We start from the raw sequence: 21820 nt of genomic DNA, 5'->3' as shown, positions 1-21820 counted from the left end.
TGATCGCGCCTCAATCTTTATCTTTTTAGGAGGTGTTTTAATCAGTTTGAGTGCCTGAATTTCATTTTTTTTCAGTCAAATGATGGGATAAAATTCTAAAATTATGGATTGTAGTAGACTTGTGAGTTTAAATTCATAGATTTTACATAAGATTTGAACATCTCTACGTTTTTGTGGTTCATGTCGGTCTTTAATCCTAATTTCTTTACGACCTTCTGCACGCACTGATTGGCACATTGAGTACAAGTGCTTCCGAGTTTAACTTTGTCGTTCAAGGATTTTGTCAGCATAGATACCGATATGTTTTATTTCCGATTTCACTCCTTCATTTGTCGAGCAGTCATTCAGCTGTACTCATATTTCACTTGATCTTTATTTTATTCTTTTCTGAGGCAGTGGTACGATCTTAAACCAAGTGAAACAAACAAAAAAAAAAAAAACATGACATGAGTCGGATTTGTTTTGTCATGAAGCCTTATGTGCGGTGATCTTAATAAGAAGCGGATGGATCCTCTCTTCCTGAACGCTCCCCCCGTCCTCCACCTCCCCACTCCTCCTTCAGGCCACTTCACCAGATGGTGCAGCCTTTTCTTTTGTTTACTCATCCTGCTGGACTTTTATCTGGCCATCCTCATTCTCTGAAATGGAAACTGCGCTACAGGTCAGTCTTTGTTCAAACACAACTTCACACACGCCTCCATCTTTCCACCGCTGCATTGCAACTCAAATATTTGCTTTTGTCGTCTTTTAGTCTCTTTCTCCGCTCCAAAACATACAGTAGCCTCTGCTCGCTTTGACTGTGGCCCGTTAACTACTCAGCTTGCCTCTTTTAACCCTTTCATTATTGTGTTTTTAAGCTTTTTAAACACCTGTAGAGTTCGCTGCGGTACATAGTTTTATTTGTGATTTCTCAAGCTAACTTTGGCCAATTTCTCAGCATAACTGTCTGGCTTTGATCGACGGCTTGGGGGACCAATGACACGCCGTTAAAGTGTGTGTATGCTGTCGTTGCCAGAGCTACATCCATTGAACATAGAGGAGCGATTTGTGGGCGGGGCAAGATTCCAGCATGGAAGGATGCACTTGGGACGCTGAGTAAAGAAAGTTTTCAACTACGTTATACTCTAATTATTCTGCGTGTTTATGCTAATGATATATTGCTACACACTTAAGATGGACTCCTGTTATTTTGCAGCTTGTAATTGTTCAGTGAACTTATCTCCGTTGTCAACTATCAGTCGAAAAATACGAGGATAAACTGTCTTTATTTTGGCGAATTTGTCGAGCAAGTGTCGGTTGTTTTTCTAAAGTGGAGTGTGTATATTCAGTGGAAGACTGACGTCACTCAGGTGTGGCATCCGTGACGTGCTTAGCGCGACTGTAACAAAAATTCTTATTTTGTTTCATTTTTTTCGTTCATATTAGCTATTTCTTAAGCGACAGCAAAGAGTAATAACAAATAGTAGGTGACATAATAGTACTTAAAAAGCCAGCTAATTGTTTTCTTTTTAATGTTTCTTGTAGGTCATACGAATTATGGCTGTGTCGTATACAGATATTTGCTTCTATTAACTATTGTAAGTCACTTATGACATAGCTCAAGTGAGGATGTGGGTGGAGGCCAGGAACATTTTTACATGTCAACAATACAGTATATATATTACCTATTTTATATATATATTTTTAAGCTGTAAACACGTTTTAATTTATTGTAGAAAAGCAAGGCAACAACACTTCAAGTAATAGGGTTGGTAAACCACATACAATCTCATTACTTTACATCCACTTTGCGTCTCTTCTCTTCTTTGTCAGCTGCTGCCTCTTCATATTTCCATGATGATTACTTCTCCTCTGTTCGACAGATAGCCGGGTCCAGTCTGGAAAAATGACGCCTGGATAGGAATGTTTCTGTAGCAATGCTCAGACACATCTGCTGGTTCTGACAAGAGGGCAACCATGTGGGACATTCAGAATTGATGGACACAATAAAACGTTGCCAAGATGTATAAACAAGTGGATTCTTCTTCAAGGAGGCGGACTAGAGGTGGGAGTGATCCTCACAGGCCACAGTCTCCTTCCACCTCCTCGTTCCAGCAAGGTCGTATCCGTGCTGTAGAGGTAGCCAGAGGACGGACGGGGTACGGGTTTACTCTGTCAGGTCAAAGTCCATGCGTCCTCAGCTGCATTCTGAAAGGAAGCCCGGCTGACTATGTGGGTTTACGTTCAGGCGATCACATCCTCTCTGTCAACGACATCAATGTCTCTAAAGCATCGCATGAAGACGTGGTGAAACTCATTGGACGGTGCTCGGGCATCTTAAAGCTGGTGATTGCGGAGGGGGAGCGTCACAGGCGACACCCACATCATCACCAACACCACCACCATCGCAGCATCGGAAGCCGTCACCACAGCAGCAGCGCCATGGGAGCAACGTACCTGGATTCCTGTTCCAGCGATGAAGAGTTTGACAATTTCTACGACAATGGTGGCTACTACAACAATAGCAGCAAGACTGGTCGTGGTTCACAAGGCGCTTGGATGAAGCCCAAGATGGATTCCAAGCAGCTGGGCATCAACAGGGCAGAGAAGGTGGTGGCTGAGCTTCAGTCCGGTGGAATTTTCAACATGATCTTCGAGAACTCCAGCCATTCGTCAAGCAGCTCGGACAAAGATAGATCATCAGCCAAACCTCGCCCACTGTCTGAGCCAGACTACCCACCTTATCGTAAACCTTCCCGGTCTCACAGCAACCCAATACTTCTTTCGGAGGAGGAGATGGCTCAAGTTCTAAATGACGATTCAGTGTTTTTGGACTCAGACTTCCATCATCTGAGCCTTCACCACCACGAGCAAGATGCGGATGTAGGAGAAGGAGGTGACTTGATTCTTGAGCCCAGCGAGGGCATCCTCAACGTAGGCATGATCGTGGGCTACCTGGGCTCCATTGAGTTGGCTTCCACCGGTACAAGCCTGGAGAGTGACAGCCTGCAAGCTATCAGAGGCAGCATGAGACGCCTCAGAGCAGAGCAGAAGATCCATTCACTGGTCCTCATGAAGGTAAGACGTTCTAAAGTGGTGTGTGGTTCTGAGAGCTAAACACTTGTCTCAGAGTGTGGCAGAATGAAAGAAGCACTGGAGTTAGAATTTGATCTGTAACAATGGCTGACAAACTCAAAATGCATTTTGTGTATGTTGGTTTGTGTCTGCAGTTCTCAGTAATATTTTTATTGCTGCTGATCCAAATAGATAAATGTCATGATAAGCATCACAGGTTTTCGTCTTCAGGTCATGCACGACTGCGTGCGTCTGTGCAGCGACAGGGGGCAGATTCTAGCAACTTACCCTGCAGAGAAACTGGCTTTCAGCGCCTGTTGTCCTGACGACCGGCGCTTCTTCGGGCTGGTGACCATGCAGGCCACCGATGATGAGTTCCATTTTCTTCATGGGATGTATGACGACGGTGGGTTGAGGACCTCCTGCCACGTGTTCATCGTGGACCCAGACCTCTGTCACCACCAGGTAATTAAGTCAAACTACACATTACCAGAAAAATCATGATCAAACTTGATCAGACCCAGCAGAATTCATTCGCTCATCATTTTGTAATGGAATTAAAAATGGGTGATTTCAAGGTTTTAAGTAGATGGAGCTCTTCCTTTCCTCATTTCCTCAGGTTCACTCTGGAATATCCAGGAGGTTTGGCTTCGAGTGCACCCCTGATCCTGACACAGGGGGCTGTCTGGAGTTCCCCACAAGTTCTCAGCCTCTCCTTCAGTTTGTGTCGGTCCTCTACCGGGACATGGGGGACAACATTGAAGGTGTCCGGGCTCGGGCTTTCCATGATCCTGACAACGATGCTCAGCAAAACCACAGCACGAGCAGCAACAGCGACAGTGGGATTGGCAACTTTTTGCCTGAGGAGAAGAGCAACAGAGTGCTGTTGGTTGACCTTGGAGCTCCCCTGAACCAGCATGTCTCCGGGGGGTCACGGCACTGGGAAAACTCCTCAAACTCACAGCAGGCATGGAGCCCCACCCTAGGAGCCGCACCTTCTCACCCTCAGCCTGGTCTGAGAAATGGCCACTTCCACTATGAATCCCACCAGGATGAGATCCTACAACCTCTCCCCCTGGTCCACTCTGATGTCCAGGGCAGACACTCCCGAGGGGTGCACCCTCATCACTACCCTCCTGGACTAAGAGGAGGGGCCATGGGAGGAGGAGAGAAGAGAGGGGCTGTAGGAGGAGTGAGTGCAGGGGTGGAGTCGCAGCGCTGGCTGCCCGTCCATGTGCTGCGGGACTGGCATCAGCAGCAGCACCACCACCACCACCACCAGGGCCTGAACAGTGATCAGGAGTCGTATGCCGAATCCACTGACGGATGGTCATCAGCCAACTGCAGCACCCTGCCCCCACCCATGAGTAAGATCCCAGCTGACCGATACAGGGCCCCGCTGGCCCCAGGAGACCACCTGCCGCCGCCTCCGGGAGCCACACATGTCCCGTCACACACTCAACAGCGGTTGACGGCGATGAAGGAGGAGTGGGCCAAGAGCCTGTTTGGAGCTGATGAGCGGGACAGAGAGAGGAGGGCAAGAGAGAAGAAGCGTGGCAAGACAAAGGAAGGAAAGGTGAGTCGATAAGCAGAGTTGTGTCTTTTTCTGATGTGTCATGCTACGTCAGACGTTTTGGAAAAGCTGTGTCAAAACGAGAAGCTCACGCCCCACCTTCTCTACCCCCATTACATCCACTTGCTGTGGAAATTTACTCTGAGCAGAATCTGTCCGGCGTTGCATTTTATTGCAGCTATAAATCCAGCCTGCACTCATCCTCACACCTGCCGCCTCTTAGGGCTCGACATGAAAGTCCACAAGGTCTTCACTATTCTCACTAGGCCGCCAAACTTTCCATCGCTGTGAAAGTTTCTCATAACATTCTGAGCAGCTCGGCTGCCGAACGCAACATTTGTCCTCCTCCACAAAGCTCAGCGCAAGTAGATAAGTTATTTATTTCTGGTACTCCAGTATCAGATCATGAATTATGCATGATGCTCCTACCTGGAAACCACCTGTTTCCCTCCTCTCTGGCTGGATGCTGCTGCTGAACTATCTGTGCTGTATGTGGACGACATCCTTTATTACACATCATATTGTAAAGATTCAGGCTATGATAACCAGGTGGCTCCCTACTAATTCTTACAAAATCTAAGTTTTTTTTTTTCCGTCCAACTTTCGGGTGGTCTGCCTGCCGAGATAAAACTGCCAGAGTCTGTGCCTTCAGTAAACCCCTTTTAAAAACACATTTTTACAGACTGGCTTTAATGTAATACCATTTATTTGCTGGATTTGTTATTCATTTGACTTTATTGACATATTACATTAATTCCGTTTAATCTAAACTTCTGTTTCATGGTTTTTGCTTTTGGTTTTGCTCTATTATTATTATTATTATTATTATTATTATTGTAACATGTTAAATGTATATATATCCTTGTAGATATAGCTGTACTCAATAAATAATATACAATCAAATTGAATCCAATTTAAGAATGAAGCAGGGATGGCAGGATGAAACAGTCTAGTAACGGTCTAGTAAGTATAAAGAAATAGGGGTGACCTCTGATTGATTTCAGAGAACTGCAAAGTGCTTGAAAACATTTTTGTAAGAGCCCTGGAATTAGGCACTTTAACAGTCACATTGAGGATAAGATATTTTGAAATCTCTTTGAAAATGTCTACTTAGTGGCTCATGTCTTCATATCTACCTTGCAAGGCAGGGATGGGGCGTCACCAGTTTTTGTTTTTTTTTTAGGCCAAACTGCTTTCTCCTTGACAGAGATTTTATACAGCTTATACTGTGGCGGGTTCCTTAGCTTTGAATAACCTGTCCCTTTCCTCTATTCATCTTCATTCAGTCGATGATCCGCATTTGTCTGTTGGTGGATGACAACAAGCCTGTTTGCTTTTCCTTGCGTTGACCTCACTAGCTATTTATCAGCTGACGCATCAGTGCAATACAATGCAGTCAGTATTTGCTCTCTCTTTCACGGATCCTCCTATAGATAAATAACAAACAATCCTGTCATAGTAGAAGAAGCTGGTACTTTCCAAGGAAGCCCCAACGATGGTGCTGGACCCCTGGGGGACAATGAGAGGAAGTGTGGACAAGGCCAGCTCTTGCTGATAGCCACCAGGAAGTGGACCTCTCAGTTGACACTGTGTGTCCCTGAAAGCCATATGTAGACACTTGTGCGTTCAGTAAAGAATGTTCTATATGCGTTGAAAAATATTTTATGGCGTCACGAAAATATCGCTTCTGCCACATGATGGCGCTACTTCTTCATCTAAAAACTGCACTCTTCTACACATTTTATTTTCGGAAATTAAAGATTAAACTTGTTCACGTTAATTTTGAGACGCATTTTAATGTTTCAGGGAGGAAATTATGCTTTAAAAAAATCATTTTTTTGCTTTTAATGTGATGATTAATATCTATTTGCCTCTGCCTTTTCAAACCATGTGTTGCTTTGCGTCTGTGCGTTTTCTCCATTGGTGGGAGCAACAATGATCCTTGTGTGGTCCATTTCATGGATTTCTTGTGACGGCTAATTCCTGGTTTTTGCCTTTCAAAATAGTATGTTTCTGTGACATTAGAAATTATCCAGTCATGAAAACGACAAATGTATGGATTGTAGAACATAGGATGAAACAGTCATGCTACTGTACTGTTGCATGACGCAAATTGGGTCAGGGGTAGGATTCTTGCTGGCTCCTGAAGGCAGTTTTGGGTCAGTATATATGTTGCATTTCCAACCTTTCTGTGAAATGTATGTAACATTCTTAAAATCTCAAAATTTGTTGTTGAACCTTTTAGAGTCCATTGGAATTGCAAGAGAGCAAGTGGGGTGGGTGGGGTTATCAGTAAGCACCGGCTCCTGGCAGTCAGATATTTGCCTTTTGGCAAAAACTGACAAAAAAAGAAATTCAACTGACCTAAAAAAAAAAGCTTGTTTCAATGCTTCAATGTTGCCTGTCAAATGACATAGTGCTAACACCTAAGCAACTATGTGTTTTTGTGCAATCCTTTCCCAACTCTAGCCTCCAGTGTGACTGTCCACTTGAACACAATAGCTTTACTTATCTGAGACCTCATCGCCCTCAGACTATTCCCACCATAATCCATGTTTTATTCAATGAGTATAAGGTCTTATAATTACACCAACTTATTCCTACATCATTAGATTTATTTATCTCACATAAGTTGCTGGTTCACCATAAACATTTTGGTGCGAGGCCTTGGGTGGCCACAGCATTTTTCCTCTTAGAACCACTGACATATTTGAAGGTTTAAATCGTACGATAGTATTTGATTAGAAACTAAATACCACCACCAGCTTAGGTCAAGCCGCGAAACAAAAGGTTCCCCACTGACCTTTTGGCTCGAAGTGGACTTGACATTTGTGACTTCACTTGACGTCAGTAGCAGACACCCGGCAGCAGAGAGCGATCGATTTTCAACTTCTTCCCTGTTAAAGATCATAATCCTAGAAAGTGCTACTGCAAGCTGGAGCATATAAAGGCAGTTTAAGATGCTTTATATCTATTTGCATCAGCATTTATTCTGTCAGTGTATCCAGAGAGGGCCTCCTTGTACTGGGTTGAACCAAAGTGCAATGTGGCCCAGAAAGCTGAGCGATATGATGGCACATGCTTGTGTCCAGCATGTGGAATTTAACATCTCAGTGAAAAAGGGAACCCTCTTCAATGGACACGCATGTGTGAGTGGGAGGAGTTCAAGGTCATGTTTCCTCGTAATTCCAAAACATTTTACACAGCTTCCAAAATCAAGATTTTTTTGTGTGATTTATTTATTTATTAATTTATTTTACTATACAGACTGAGACTTAAAAAAAACAAAAACACAAATCCTATTCTACACAAGGTCTCACTACATAGAAAAATGATTAAATAATAATAATAACAATAATAATAAGAATAAGAATCAAGGTAGAAGGACAAAATATGTTGTTCTGTGCACTTGATCCCGCAAAGTTGGCTCGTCACTGAAGCACTTGCACCCTGATGTTTAAGCTAATGCGGACAGACCCTAAGTACATTTGATCATTCTGGTAACAAATATGAGAGTGCTATTAAACTTCTGATAACTTAGAACGAGATCTTTTTCGTGTAAACCATTATGGGGATCATTCTTGTGTAAACAAGATTATATTTTTGAACAGAGGTGGATCTTTTTTAGGACGTGAAAGGCTGCAGAAATGACAGAAATGTAGGAGTTTCGTTTGATGGTTATTCAGACATCTGGGTGAGACAAAAATGAAACAATATTGACTTCATATGGAACTGGTTTAGCTCCACGCTGTTTACACCTGTTAATGTTTCCATCAAGGTTCAATGATTATTGATTTCACGTCAAAATCTACTCGGTTGGAAAAACACCTTCACGGTTTGGCAAATAATAAGTTAATTGAAGATTGTTTTTCTGTTATGGTATTATTAGAACTGTCTGTTTTGTGACAAGAAAAAAATAGTCAATTAGTTATACTTTATCTGGTTGATGCTCTACATCAACATCTTGTTAGTTTAGTCTTAATGATTGGAATGATGTTTTCATCATATGTCTTTCCTTTCAAGGGAAGTCGATTCCGTGGGTTGACCATGGGTTTTCCTGCGATCCACCCGCGCTCCTCAGCCAGGCGCTCCTTCGGTCGCTCCAAACGTCTGAGCATGGCACGCTCCCTTGATGACCTGGAGGTAGGAGCTCATTCTCTCATTGTACACGGAGACAAACTCCACGATGCTCCTCACCATTTGCCACTGTGTCAGCCACGTGCTCTAATAATAGCGTCCCATGTGCATCATATGCCCACATCTCCTATCACCACGGCAACATACATATATTCACATACACATATGTTTGTGTGAGCATCCGTTTTTTTATCTCTGCGAGCTGTGTAGTTGATTATAGCTCCGTATTTCTTGTTGCTGTGTTTGAATACATCTACTTTGGGGCACAATGTTGGGAGGTGCTTTTCGTCTTCTTCAATGAAAGCTCCTCCATTGTCCACAGTCCAAAGACTCTCACCTTTTAGCGGTTTCTTTTACCTGTGATTGCAATCCTTCTTCTAGCCATCAATCTGTTTAATGAATCGTGATCATGTGTAAATCTATAGATCTGCACGGGCATCGCTGGTTCAATACTCCCCCTGAAAGAGGCGATGAAAACAATGTGACCACACTTATTGGTGGTGAAAATTAAATTTTTCTCAGTGATGTTCTCAGTGGAAGACAACAGGGCCTTGAGTCAGAGAAATGAAGCGCAAAATGGGAATGTGTTATGCTTGTAATAATTAAATATATTTCGCAAAAATGTATAATGGTCAGAGAAATGTTCCTCTGGGAGGACAAGAACCATGGCGTTCCACATGAACTCACAGGCGACAACTACATGAAGATACTGGATGTTCATGGAAGTACTATTAATAACGGTTCTTTGATTTTTTTTTTTCCTTGAGGTGGTTCAGCTGCTACAGAACAGTAAAACAATCCCTGTGTTTTTATTTTACAAAACTGGGTCACACGATTTATTACCAAATAAAGTATATATATATATATATATATATATATATATATATATATATATATATATGTGTGTGTTTCATACCATCCTTGGAAGCGCGTGGCATCCACATCCGTCAGCCATGTTGGAGACTCACCTGACCTGTTTTTGCCTCTGGTAATTCCTCAAATTTTAAAATTCAATTTAGTTATTTTTTGGGAACAGGACAGTTAAGATCCCACTGGTATACCGGATTTGAGGAAATATCATAGTGAATCATTGTAACTAATAACGCAAATAATAAATAAATATAGTGTTGAGTCAGCTTTCTGTTGTCGTTGTACAAAACCAAAGACAAAATAGGTCTTTTTTGACATGGACATAGAGGATGTGACTGCTTGAATGCGGGCAATGAAGATGCATGTTTTAGCCAGGTGTCAATCAGACATCAGGAAACTTTTCTGTTGGTGCACCCCACTTACTGCCGGTTTGCATAAATATAAATATATATATATATATATATATATATATATATATATATATATATATATATATATATATATATATATATATATGATGACGAAGCTAATTCATGTTAACAGCCTTATTTTTGCTGCTGGTACGTAGTATTTTTTGCCACAACTAGAGTTTTTTTTATCTATCTTTGCTCATCTTTTCATTTTCTCACCAGCTTTGCTATCTTTACCTTATTTTTCCTTCCGGTCGTGAGGCTCTTTTCTCTTTGAGATCTAGTTGATATCTATGAACAGAGACTGCTTTGTACTGCTTTGTGTGAAGGGAGGAGGGGGAGCTTGATTTGTGTGTGTGTGTGTGAGAGGATGAGTTTTTGTGGTGAGAGAGCAGGAATGAGGTTCACAATTATCCTCAACTACTAATGAGCTGTGATGAAAAACAATCTGGCATTCTTCTTGGTAAGTCTGGTCGCAACACAAAGGATCATACGATGCACATTAGCGCCGCTCAAAATTGGACATAGAGCTGCTTAGTGTTGCGTTTTAGCCTATTTTAGAGCTGTATTGATAAAACGTTTCTAGACATTTTTCACTGGGTTTCAGAAGTCTTTGTCATGCAACCTCAAATCCAAGTTAAAGATCAGAGGTTTGGTGTAAAATTTGGAGTACTTAGGAGTCCCTTATATATGATATTACTATCTGAAAATGTTTTATTTTTCAATGATATTTTAGTTTATATAAATGCTCCTTCCTTCACTCTTCTTCTATAGTTTTAAAGCCCTATCATGACATTTTTTTTAACAATATCAGAACCCAGAGTGGCGCTTTCGTGAGTTTCTTTTATAAATAAAGTGAATCTCCAATTACAGTATGTACAACTCTTGGTGCTCTTGGTACACCTGCGTGTCTGAAGTTCCAACACCACAGCTGGCCTCAGCTGCTTCTTCTCATCTCCGGTCCTCCAGGAGATCGACTCTGTTGGCGGAGCTGTGGACACGTGGGCGAAAACAGTGCATTTTGAGCTCTTTATGGTCAATAAAACGCCTGTGATTTCATTTGTTTCATGTGATGACGCTCAGTATTTTGGCAGCATGACGCTCCTTAGCCTGTAAAAAAATCTATGTATTGGCTGTGTCGTTGTATAAGCCGCAGTGTTCTGACCACGAGAAAAAGTAGCGACTTATAGTCCGGAAATTATGGGTAGTTATTTTCGCACGTTTAAATCTTGAAAACTCCTTCTATGCTCTGAAACCCTTTCCCACGCTCTGCTGACCTTTAATGTCTCAAGGAGATTCACCAGGATCTTCCTCTAGTGCTACCTCACCCACAGGAGAAGGAAAGTTAACCCATCGTGAAACAGAAACTGCACAAACTACATGAAAACACTGCATGGCAAGACTGTGCGCAGCGATCGCATGTGGATTTCAGCTGAATTATGCTGAGATAAGCGTCTCATTGATTCTTCTTCTCTGAGACAATCTGAACAGCATGCTTTGTTTGTCATAGAATCCCACGATAGTATGAAAGTCATGATGATATTATGCCTGCTTTACTTCTGAGCACATACCTGCCTTGATCTGGTGAAACCTGAGTCTGTATAATTATTGAGTGTGTATTCATAATAGATTCACCCTGTATAATTGTCCTGCATTTATTTGATCCATCTAGCTAGGCACCATGCATATTAATGCGAGCGCTTACTAATCTCAACTAATTTTCCAACGCTTCCCCCAGGCACTTCAGCCCTCCAAGTGTGTGACGCGGACACGTTCACCCTGTCATTATTATTGCGTAAACCCACTTTCAATTTCAAATGCTGGGCTTCTGACGGGTGAAAACCTCCGTTCCTCGAGCATGGAGTGGAGCCCATGATTGTGAGGGAAATGGGTGGAAGCCAGACAGACAGAGAATTCAGCGCTAGATGTCTGAGTCTAAAGACCAGTTCCAATAGATGCATCTGAGTGTCAGCCGTCGTCACAAATGGCCTGATTGCAAGGTTGATTACTGACCTTGTTTCCATTATGCATGGTATATTTTAGGATGCAGATTAGATCCCATGCCTTTTTTTTCTGGGACTTGTCTCCGCAGGAAACAAGCAAATGAAAATATACAATTACAAGTTCATTCTTTATCTTATGTGATCCATATTGACTCCATATCCGACAGAGAAAGTCGCTTGCTGTGGTGTTTATTAGGAAACGGAAAAGAAATATGATTCACTCATTTATGGAATATCAAAGGCATGCAGTTGAATCTCAAGAAAGGGCATGTAACACCCTTTTTTGTGTCACGACATGCAGTGGAATGCTGCTCGGTCCTTTCCACAGCCATCAACCCCTCATCTGCTGCTGAAGTTAAATCGGTATTGACACCTCCTTGCGAGCTTCCATGCAGTTTCCCCAGAGCTGTTAGTTTACTCTGTTTGCTCCAGACATGTGTCCGGCATACTAAGCAGATGACACGAGCACGGATAGGCACAACACCAGCCATCCCGCCTCTGTGTCTGTGTGTGCGTCTTGTAATGGCAGGGGGTCTCATTCTGTTGCTCTGCTGCTGCATTCACCGTGAAGCCTGCGTGTTCACGTCGCTAAGACCACAGTGTGGGTGGAATAGAAATGAAACAGGGGGTGGGTGGGCCAGCTTAGAGAGAGGAGGAGATAAGGATGGGATGGGCGATCCAGAGCGAGAGGAGGGAAGGAAGATGACGGACATCGTGAATGAGAGAAGGGGGAATCTGGTGACGTTCTGGAGCTGTTTTGACAATTAGCTATCAGGCTTTAGCGCTTCATTCCACTGCACGTGCAACAAACGTCGGGTCACTGATGACCATGTGCGCTTCTGGGAGGTCTGACACGCACTGCTGATGATTACTGCTCTCTTCCTTCATGGAGAAACTAACTTCCAGTGTGAATTCTGAGACGTCGACCGAGCCTGTGAGTAGCTGTCAGCTGTGTGTATGGAGGAATGTTTGCAAGAGTCTGCCCCAATTCATGGGCTTTGTATCTCATCTATAGGCTGCTTAGTTCAATGTGTCTGTCGTAACCTCATAGTTATGACCTATAGTCATTTGAAATACATCTTGTCGTCTATTTTGTATTCTGTTCTGAAACAACGGTTTCTCATCTACACTGTTATCAGATTTTAATACTTTAATTTGCACACGCCAACACTGGAATGACAAATCACGTGACCGGAAAAGGCCAATCAGAATGCAGTTTGAAGGATTAGAAACCTGTTGATTCTTTGCCTCTTTTCTACATAGAGATAAGGAGTTACATTTATTTTGCATTTATTTACATGAATTAACTTCTTTTTGGCGTGATATGACATGAAGTAAAAGTTTTATTTCTCTTCCAAGGCTATTCTAAAAATTATTTTATGGTCTCAATTATATTAAACCCACATTAAATGTGTTTTTTTTTAAACAGTAAAACAATGCCAACTGAAGGCTGTGTGTTTTGTGTGTTGGTGTCGACATACGTGAAATGCCATGTTACTGTTAGCATACACACGCGAGTGAGAAAAGAAGGGCCCACAAATTCTTATTTTTGTGCGCGCGCACACACACTCTCGGGAACATGCACACACATTTTCGTGCGCATGTACTGTATGTGTACTTTCCTTGTGATATCCCCAGGGGAGAATTTGGTCTGAAAAGGCGAATCAGATGATGAGATGGCATCAACACTGTGCCTGTACATGAAACACCTCAGGAGGGCAGAAGTCACGCCAGCATGTGGTGTGACTCCTGGCATAATCAAGTCGCTGCTTTTTGTACTTTCTTGAAATGAATCTATCTTTGAAACAAGCACACAAGACCTCCTTTCAAGAGTTTATCTTTTGTCCACAGCCTAGGCCTAAAAGCAGAAGTTTAATTGGTGCTTTCGCAGTGATTTGTTGACGACAGATGAGATATACACAGGTTTCGTTTTAGATGAATGTTTTTCTATTTATCCTTCAGATGCTTCTTTTGCGGTCTCCATGTCTTTTAGATTGTCCTCAGTTGATATATTTGGTATGACTATCAGCTTGCCCTAACTGACCAACTATATATTGCACAACTAGTGGTTTCCAGGGAACCAACAAAGAATTATGGAATTAAATGATGTAGAACTTGACATACTTTTAACCAGCTCAATGTAAAACATTGAGGAATGAGGGCTAAAGTTGTATGTGGGGCCTAAAAGGTGAACCTATTGCCACCTCCACCAAGGCGCCGTGCTGCATCATCAGGGTCGAGCCTTCTGGCGATTGGAGCGACTACTTGAAAGCCTGATGCTTGTGGCCCTTGTCAGGGTCTTTAAGGCGTATAAAAAGGCCTGTTAAAAAATTCTACATTAATTATTTCCAAAACTCAACTTAAGTCCCTGAAAAAAAGTCCGCTGTGATCTTTGGGAAAAGGGAGTTCAAATAAACCACAATAATCCTTTTCGGATTTGTTAAATAGCAAATAAAACTGTAACCTTTTCATCGTATGGCTTTCTGAAAGGTATATGTGTTGCAATTTCATTGACATAGCAGGGGTTTTGGGGGTCATCCCCATGTTTCTTCGAGTATTTATGAAGCTATCTGATCATGCCGTTCCCTAAAGTGAACAGCAGAGGGCAATGTTTAGATTTGCTCAAATGAACTGATACGAGACGCATTCATTTACCTGTCAACCTCTGCCAATAACTCCCCTGATAAAGCGGTGCAATTCCCCTTATAAATTGAAAGGAAACCTTACAAACACATTCGCGGCGCATTTTAGTGTTTTATTATGACTATTTACTTCACAGCAAGACAGACAATGTACTGGAAAATGATAACAAAGATAACATATATAAAAGCTCCTGCATTACATTTACCATGTGCATCATGTTTTATGACAAATAATTCTTCCATAGTGTCTTTCAATCTTCTATAGTCTTCCATAGTGTCTTTCAATCAAAAAATCATAGAAGTAAGCATGGAAGACTCGGAATCTTACATGCTTACCTTTATTATTTTTCCCTGAATGATTCCTCTTGCAACACAATTCAAAACAACCGATATCATTGAGAACAGAACCAATCTTCTGTGAGGTGCGATAGACGTCGGTGCCCTCAATAAGCAGATACCTTCTACTTTTTGCAGCTGTGAAATGAGGCCATAACTTGCAGGTTTAAAGAGATACGCACCATATTATTTCAAGCACTCCAGGCAAACGTTGATCAGCACACATTTTTATGTGGTGTTTTTCTGCTTGTTTCAAAGGCAAGATGTTGGACCTGGAGATAACCTCCCAAGAAACATCATTCCAAAAGATTAGTTGGTATCAGTTCTGGCCTTTGGGGTATTTACTCAGCCCATGTATCTGTATTTTGATTGATGCATTCTGAGGATCGAGGCTCTTCCCACCCAGCGTGAAGTCATTGGCAAATATTTCACCACGCACCAACACTGGCACTTCCTCTCTGTTATGTTAGAATCGAAAAAATAAGCTGCCAGTAGGACAGGAAATCAAGGGAAATGGAGTTTAAGCTCGCGTCCAAAGGAACACTTTCAAATGGCCCGTTGTGTGTGTATAAAGGAAGGTGTGTGTTGCACTGCCTGTGACGTGTCTTTGTTGGCTTTAGTTGGTCTCTCAGTGATCCTGCTGAGATTTAATTAAGCGTTTCACGGGGCATTTCAGGTAAAACTGTCCTCATTCTCCAATACTTTGATTGTTAAGTCAAAAGAGGAAATCACACACAGCTGAAGTGCAACTTCCCTGAAGTGTGATTTGAACCCTGAAGGAGGAGAGACGGAGGAATTTCTTCTCTTGGATTGGAAGAAGGATTTTTGTTCCCTCCCATCCTCAGGAACTGTTGGTTGGTGGGGGTGTGTCTCTATGGAAACGAATAATGTGTGTAAGAGAAGTCACTTTGTCAGGTCGGAGTCTGTGATCCTGACGGTGTGAGAGAGTGAAATGAGGTTAGAAATCTCACTTGCTTTTCCATAGCCAGAGCATGTGTGGCGTTGAGAAAATACCTACGTATGAAGTTGATCCAGGAGAAACTCGCGGACCATTCCTGCGAGTGTGACTTTTCAAACTGTTCAACATGTAGTTCAAATTACTAGTTTTCTTCTCTGAACGGAGATCAGAATGAGCCTGAGGAAAAGGCTTTCCTTTAAGCGAGTCTGGAACTTCAACACAGTGAGTAGCTCCCTGTCACACCCACGCACACTCTTGTACATGCATGTTAACTTGAACTACTTTTTAGCACGCCTCTCTCTGATGAATTATTCTGTGTGCAGGGAAACAGGATGGGGTGATAGGCAAGTTTAAATGTTGCGCAGTCATCAGCACAGAGAATTTTCAACTTGATTTCTTAAAACTGGAAGGCAGAAAAGAGGATGGACTTGGATTGTTGACCTTCTATAGATGAGTGTTGTTGAGAATGAAAGAGCTGTCGAAAGTGGATGTTGGTTGAAGTAACACAGAAGAGACAAGCGGCGTCTGCAACCCCCAACATTTCTCTCCCCAGAGCAGGATGGAGCAGGGGTTGGAAACAGATTGTGGCTGTTGTTTCTCTGTTTAGATTAGTAGTGACTGAAAAATGTTCTAGTGTCTTTTTTTGATGGCATATATGTTTAAAATGCAGTACAGCTGCTGCAAAGTGTTGCAAAGCCTTTATGACAATATTCAAATAATAATTTAATTATTTTATTAGCTTGACAACCACCCTGTGATCGCCAGACGTTTCCAGACATGCTAACTTTGTTAATACAGGCAACGTGGATGAACGTATTTCAGTAAATTGTCGGTTGGTTGGAATGTAAAAGTGATAAGATTACTGTCGATTTGTTTGGATTGGCCCATGTTCTATTGATTCCTATTGGATCTGCTCAATCAATCAACTGCAGAGCACATGACTGGGACTGGAACGACTAGAGACTAGCTGTGCTAACAGTTCTGTGGTCAAAACACCCCTTACGGGGACATGACACGGCATCTTAACCATGACATCACCAGGTTCAGAATGGTGGCAGTTTGGAATTTAGACTGCATGTCTGTCGAAAATGAGCTAGCTGTGAGTGCTGTTAGAACCAGCTGTGGTAACCACATTGGATAGCTACGATGTTTACAATCTTCAACAGACAAAGTGCACCATGTTTCTGCAACTTGTTTGTATCGTTTCGCTGATATATAAGCTCTTCTTTGTGGACCTGCCACCTTTCATTGAGCTCATTGTGAGTTACTTTGATACATTGAGTGCAGCGATGCTCTATTTTTGGGCTATCTTACATTAGAGGAGTAAGAAAATCATTCCTCTCAAATATTGCAATTTTTGATTTCGTAATATTGTATCAATATTTCTCCTTAAATATCGCAATATTTGATTGTGTGGTATTGCCTTCATATTTTACATATCCTTAATACAAGTGTTTTCTTTTCATTCACTGAAGTTATTTCGCTCATTGAGGAAGCGATCCCGTTCCTCGGTTGGACTGCGAATATTTTCATGCACATAATATTGTACTGCATTGGCTGATTTGCATGCCCATAATACGGTGGTTCTTATTACAATATATTGCTGAATGTACAGTATAGCAATATTTGGCAATGTATCGTATTGGGATATGTATCGTATCGCAAGGTACTTGCCAGTACACAGCCCTAGCTTAGGTCAGAAAAAAACATGTTTACATTCTTTCAAAGCATTGAATGATTCTTGAGAGTCCCAGGATTTCAGAGGATTTCATGAGTCCAACTCAAAGTCCAGGGGCCAAATTCAGCCTGCCAGGTTGTTTTATGTGGCCTGCTAAAACTTTACCACGTTACTACGTAAACCCAGCTCAAAAATTCAGTTTAGGTAAAATGTTGTAATTCACTGTTTTCAAACAAGGTGAGGTAGTAAATGCCAACTATTAATCTGGAAACCTACAAAAAAAAAATGACAAACCGATGTAGATGGAAAGGAATTTGATGAAACATGGAAATGTGTGCTTGAAACATTTCTTGTCTTATGAGGCGGTGGTGATTCGACACAGTTAATGTATTTTGACTATATCCACAGGTATGCTCTGAATCACATCCCGATTATCCTGTCAATATGCTGTAACGTAGACTCTTGAGTGTATTTAGTCCCAGAGACTGTGTCTAAAATTTGGACCTTTTTGTGATCAAGTGATCAAAATCACTTGCAAGAGTGACCCAAATCTTTTCAGTTGAAATCAGACCTGGGACACTTCCATTTATGGCTCTGTAATATTCTACTGGCGAGGTACACGCAGAAGATTGGGTTGGACTGAGTGTCTAATTTTCAGCCTCTCGACAGAGTCATATGGTGTCGGATTATCATGTTGCTCATTATTGAATCCCTCCTTTAAATATTTGACCCGAAAGTTTTTTTTTTTTTTTTATCAACTTCAATGTGTCAATTTTGAAAATTAGCTGGAATAATTACAGCACCCTGATCCACTGTGGAAGCACGGAACAAAAGCAAAAATGGTTTGTGATGTGTGGGATTCAAAATTCAAGGGACGCCATCATCTTAGCGAGCACAGCAAGGTGTTAAGTCACTGTACTATAGTGGCTTCTTATTTCTTCTGTTGTTTGCATTGCAGCCACCGCTGGTCCCTTGTTACTTAAATTGATATAGAAATTTCATGTCTGTTTTATGAAGCATCCGTGTTTGAGTGGATTTCTCTCTCCATATTCCAATATTTGAATTACGATGAGAAATAATACTTGTGACTGCTGGCTTGTGCATTTTTCCTTGAGGAACCACAGCGAGTGGGGAAATGGAGGACGTATTTTGACTAGACTGACTAGAAGACTCAGCAGTTCACCTCACCTCGCCTCCCTACAGCAATTGGATTCGTTGCTTGTCGATACTGGCAGAGTGACTGCGCTCCTCTCAATAGTGACTACTATTCACCTCATATTCAAAAGTAAACACTCAGGCACGCACATGCTGAGGCTGTTGGTGCCGCAGCTTCCTCCTCAGCTGGAGGTGTGCGTTCGAGAAGGGTGTTGTGCATTCTGGAGAGTCACCTCTTTAGGGGTCAGCCCCTGTGTGTATTAACTGCTTCTGTGGTGATGTCAGTGTTTACATTTCACACGTTCAGAAACTTGTGGAACTTTGTGTTACACAAAAGTTTCACCTTTGATTTGCTCATGTATGGAGAGTGGCTGCAGTGATGGAATGAGAGACTACACTGCTCGCTCTGCTATAGACAGTGCATCCTTTGTGCTTAAGCGTAATTCCTTTACTTCACCTGCGACTTGGTTTTTTCCACATATTATTTTCTAAATCCATTCAGATCTGCTATCGTAGTAAAACATTTACACTGTCAGTTGCACAATGTTTGATATCGATCAGGTCCATGTTTACAATCCCTGGAAAATGTAGACCTTTATTTCACCCTGCTCCCGCCTTATGAAGAATGTGAGTGTCGGGCACATGGTGACCAACCCCTCCCAGTACTCACAACAAACATAAACAAATGGTTTGTGTAGCCACTCGGTGACAGGTTATGTTCGGGAAGCTGGTAGCATGCAAATGGAGTTGTGGGGGGCCATCAGAATTTTTGTGTGAGCCGCTGAACTTTCATCATCAGGAGTCGACAACTCATTCAGCCACTTACAGTATATCAATGTATTCTCTCTCTTTAAAGATGATCAGCTTTTGACTTTTTGAATCATGGGCAGTCTCTCTTGACTGCTCAGGTTTTGGTTGAACTATTCTCAAGCTTGGTCAAATCCATGAGCTGCATTATGGTTTTCATATACTCCCCAGCGCCAGGAGGCTTTATCACCAGAACAAAGTCCCAATGTGTTTTGAGAGTAGCTCTGCTCTGCTGCAAGCCTCTGTTGTGTTTGTTAAAGCCAGTTTCACACCGCGTTGCAGTCACGCCTCCATACATTGCCCGCGGGCCGTAAAACCCCTCGGGCTGTGGGGTGTTTTTCTAAGATGGAGATGAAACAATTATCAAGCAGCACAACTAGGTGAATATGTCTTTTCTACACATGTGAGCTGAATGTTATATACATTATGAACCATCATGTAGCCCTTGATTTTGTAATCCATTTTGTCAAAGTCATGATCGTACCACTGGGTCGGTACACCCTGTATGCTCGGATGGCCTGTGCGCTACATTGACGTAATGCATCACAGAAATGGAAATAACCCAAGAACAGTACACTTTCAAGACATCTTCATCATCAGTTTCTTCCAGTAATTTGACATATAGTATGTGCATGGTTGATACTGAAGCCTGCTGTGCTGAAACTCACTTCTCCTTTCTCCACGGCGACTGGATACCTGCACTCCATGACTGTCCGTTGTTCTGCCTTTGGTATCTGTTCTGCTCAGTTCAGGAGCATGCATATGATGAAGCAAATATACTGTTACTTCTGTGTGGTTGAGTGAATCTTTTAAGACTGTATTGCCTTGAATTGTATTGAACCATGCATTGTTGACCTGTAATGGCTCGCAAACTTTTTGGTTCAATACTCGTGTCAAGCTTTGTTCGCTGCGGTTCTTTTTCAGTAAGTAAGTAAAGAAAAGAGTCTGTTAATGTCTTTGATTTATGCCTATTTTTTTATGATTGATAGACAGATAAACAGTAAGAAAATAACCCTGCCGTGGGACGTAAGAATTTATGTCCCAAGAACCAAGTAGTACCAAGCTTACTTAAGTGACCAACAACCTGGGTGTTACTGACGACTCTAACATCTGCAACCTGGAATCTGTAGTCAACAGCAAACTGCAATAATGGAGTACGCTCTGATAGGTCTCCCTGCCATGTTGACATCATAACTTGGCTGCTACCATTATATATAATCGATGTGCGCGTATGCGTTATTTTGTCAGTGATATCCATTAAAATCATATCTTCATGCCGGATCTATTCATTAGGTTCTTCTTTTTGTGGCTATAATTGTTTCATGTGCAGCAAAAATGTTTTTAAAATGTGAATGTTACCTTATTTAGTGAAGAATAAGAAGTAGTTCCGCATGAGGAGGCTGTGTTTGATGTGAGGCTTTTATTGACAACAATTAAAACAATCACAACACAGATTTTGTTGCAGAACACATGGAAACCATTAAGTGTTCCGGGCTTACGTTGGCTGCGAGACAAACGCTTGATGGTATAGTCCATTATTATGAAGCTCTGGATCACAATGTAGGGATGAAAACGACAAAGTGAAATATGTGATGGATGTGGAAAACCCCTAGTTATTCCTTGTCGGCTGTCAGGAATGAACAGTGTGTGCCAAAAGAAAAAGAAGAGATTGTAAAAACAAAAGAAAGTTTGTGAAGAAGGTTTGGGAAAGGATGAGAAAAAAAGAGATCAGAAACTGACAAAGAAGCAAAAACAAATGGAGGGAGTCCGAAGCAGCATACTTGGAAGAAAAAGTAAGCTGTTGCATGCTGGGGCCTCGATCAGGGGCCAAACCACTATACCGCAAACGAGGTCTGGAAATGATCACACTGGATAAAGATTCTGGGTCGCACACACACATACACTAATTCAAAAGAATGCACCCCACATACAATATTTTATCTGAAACAGATGTGGACCACAAGGATACATACACTGCACTCATGACTGATGCACAAAATTTCCTGGAACACATGGAGAAGCCAGATTCTGGTGGTCACAGCAAGGCAACATAACCTAGCTTGCAAATGAGCAACCAAACCATCTTGCTGTGGTTTGTGTTTAGTAATTTATGCTGCTGTCTTTGACGTGAACTCGTCACTGCTAGCGACTTCAGCCTGACTGTCATGAAAGATTCCTTGAGAGCGAGGTGAGGAAT

The 21820-nt window shown here is 42.0% G+C and overlaps 1 protein-coding gene across 5 annotated transcripts in view; it reads left to right on the top strand.

The window, feature by feature from the left end:
* The first annotated feature begins 181 nt into the window (after positions 1-181).
* The window catches only part of LOC128754572 (regulator of G-protein signaling 12-like), a 38508-nt gene continuing 16869 nt past the window's right edge, over positions 182-21820 (top strand). The window contains exons 1-6 of one of the 5 annotated variants that reach the window (XM_053857284.1): positions 194-661; positions 1016-1095; positions 1863-3057; positions 3286-3519; positions 3674-4630; positions 8651-8770. In XM_053857284.1, coding sequence (XP_053713259.1) covers positions 2002-3057; positions 3286-3519; positions 3674-4630; positions 8651-8770 — 2367 coding nt within the window. In that variant the 5' untranslated portion in view covers positions 194-661; positions 1016-1095; positions 1863-2001. Of the gene's footprint in view, positions 662-1015; positions 1096-1210; positions 1350-1740; positions 3058-3285; positions 3520-3673; positions 4631-8650; positions 8771-21820 lie in introns of those variants that run through there. The other 4 variants (XM_053857286.1, XM_053857282.1, XM_053857285.1 and 1 more) reach the window with 4 other exon arrangements.

Source organism: Synchiropus splendidus, chromosome 2 (genome assembly GCF_027744825.2).
Source record: "Synchiropus splendidus isolate RoL2022-P1 chromosome 2, RoL_Sspl_1.0, whole genome shotgun sequence".
Classification (NCBI taxonomy): Eukaryota; Metazoa; Chordata; class Actinopteri; order Syngnathiformes; family Callionymidae; genus Synchiropus; species Synchiropus splendidus.
Note: the sequence above shows the minus strand (reverse complement) of the source record. Positions and strands in the feature narration are given on the sequence as shown.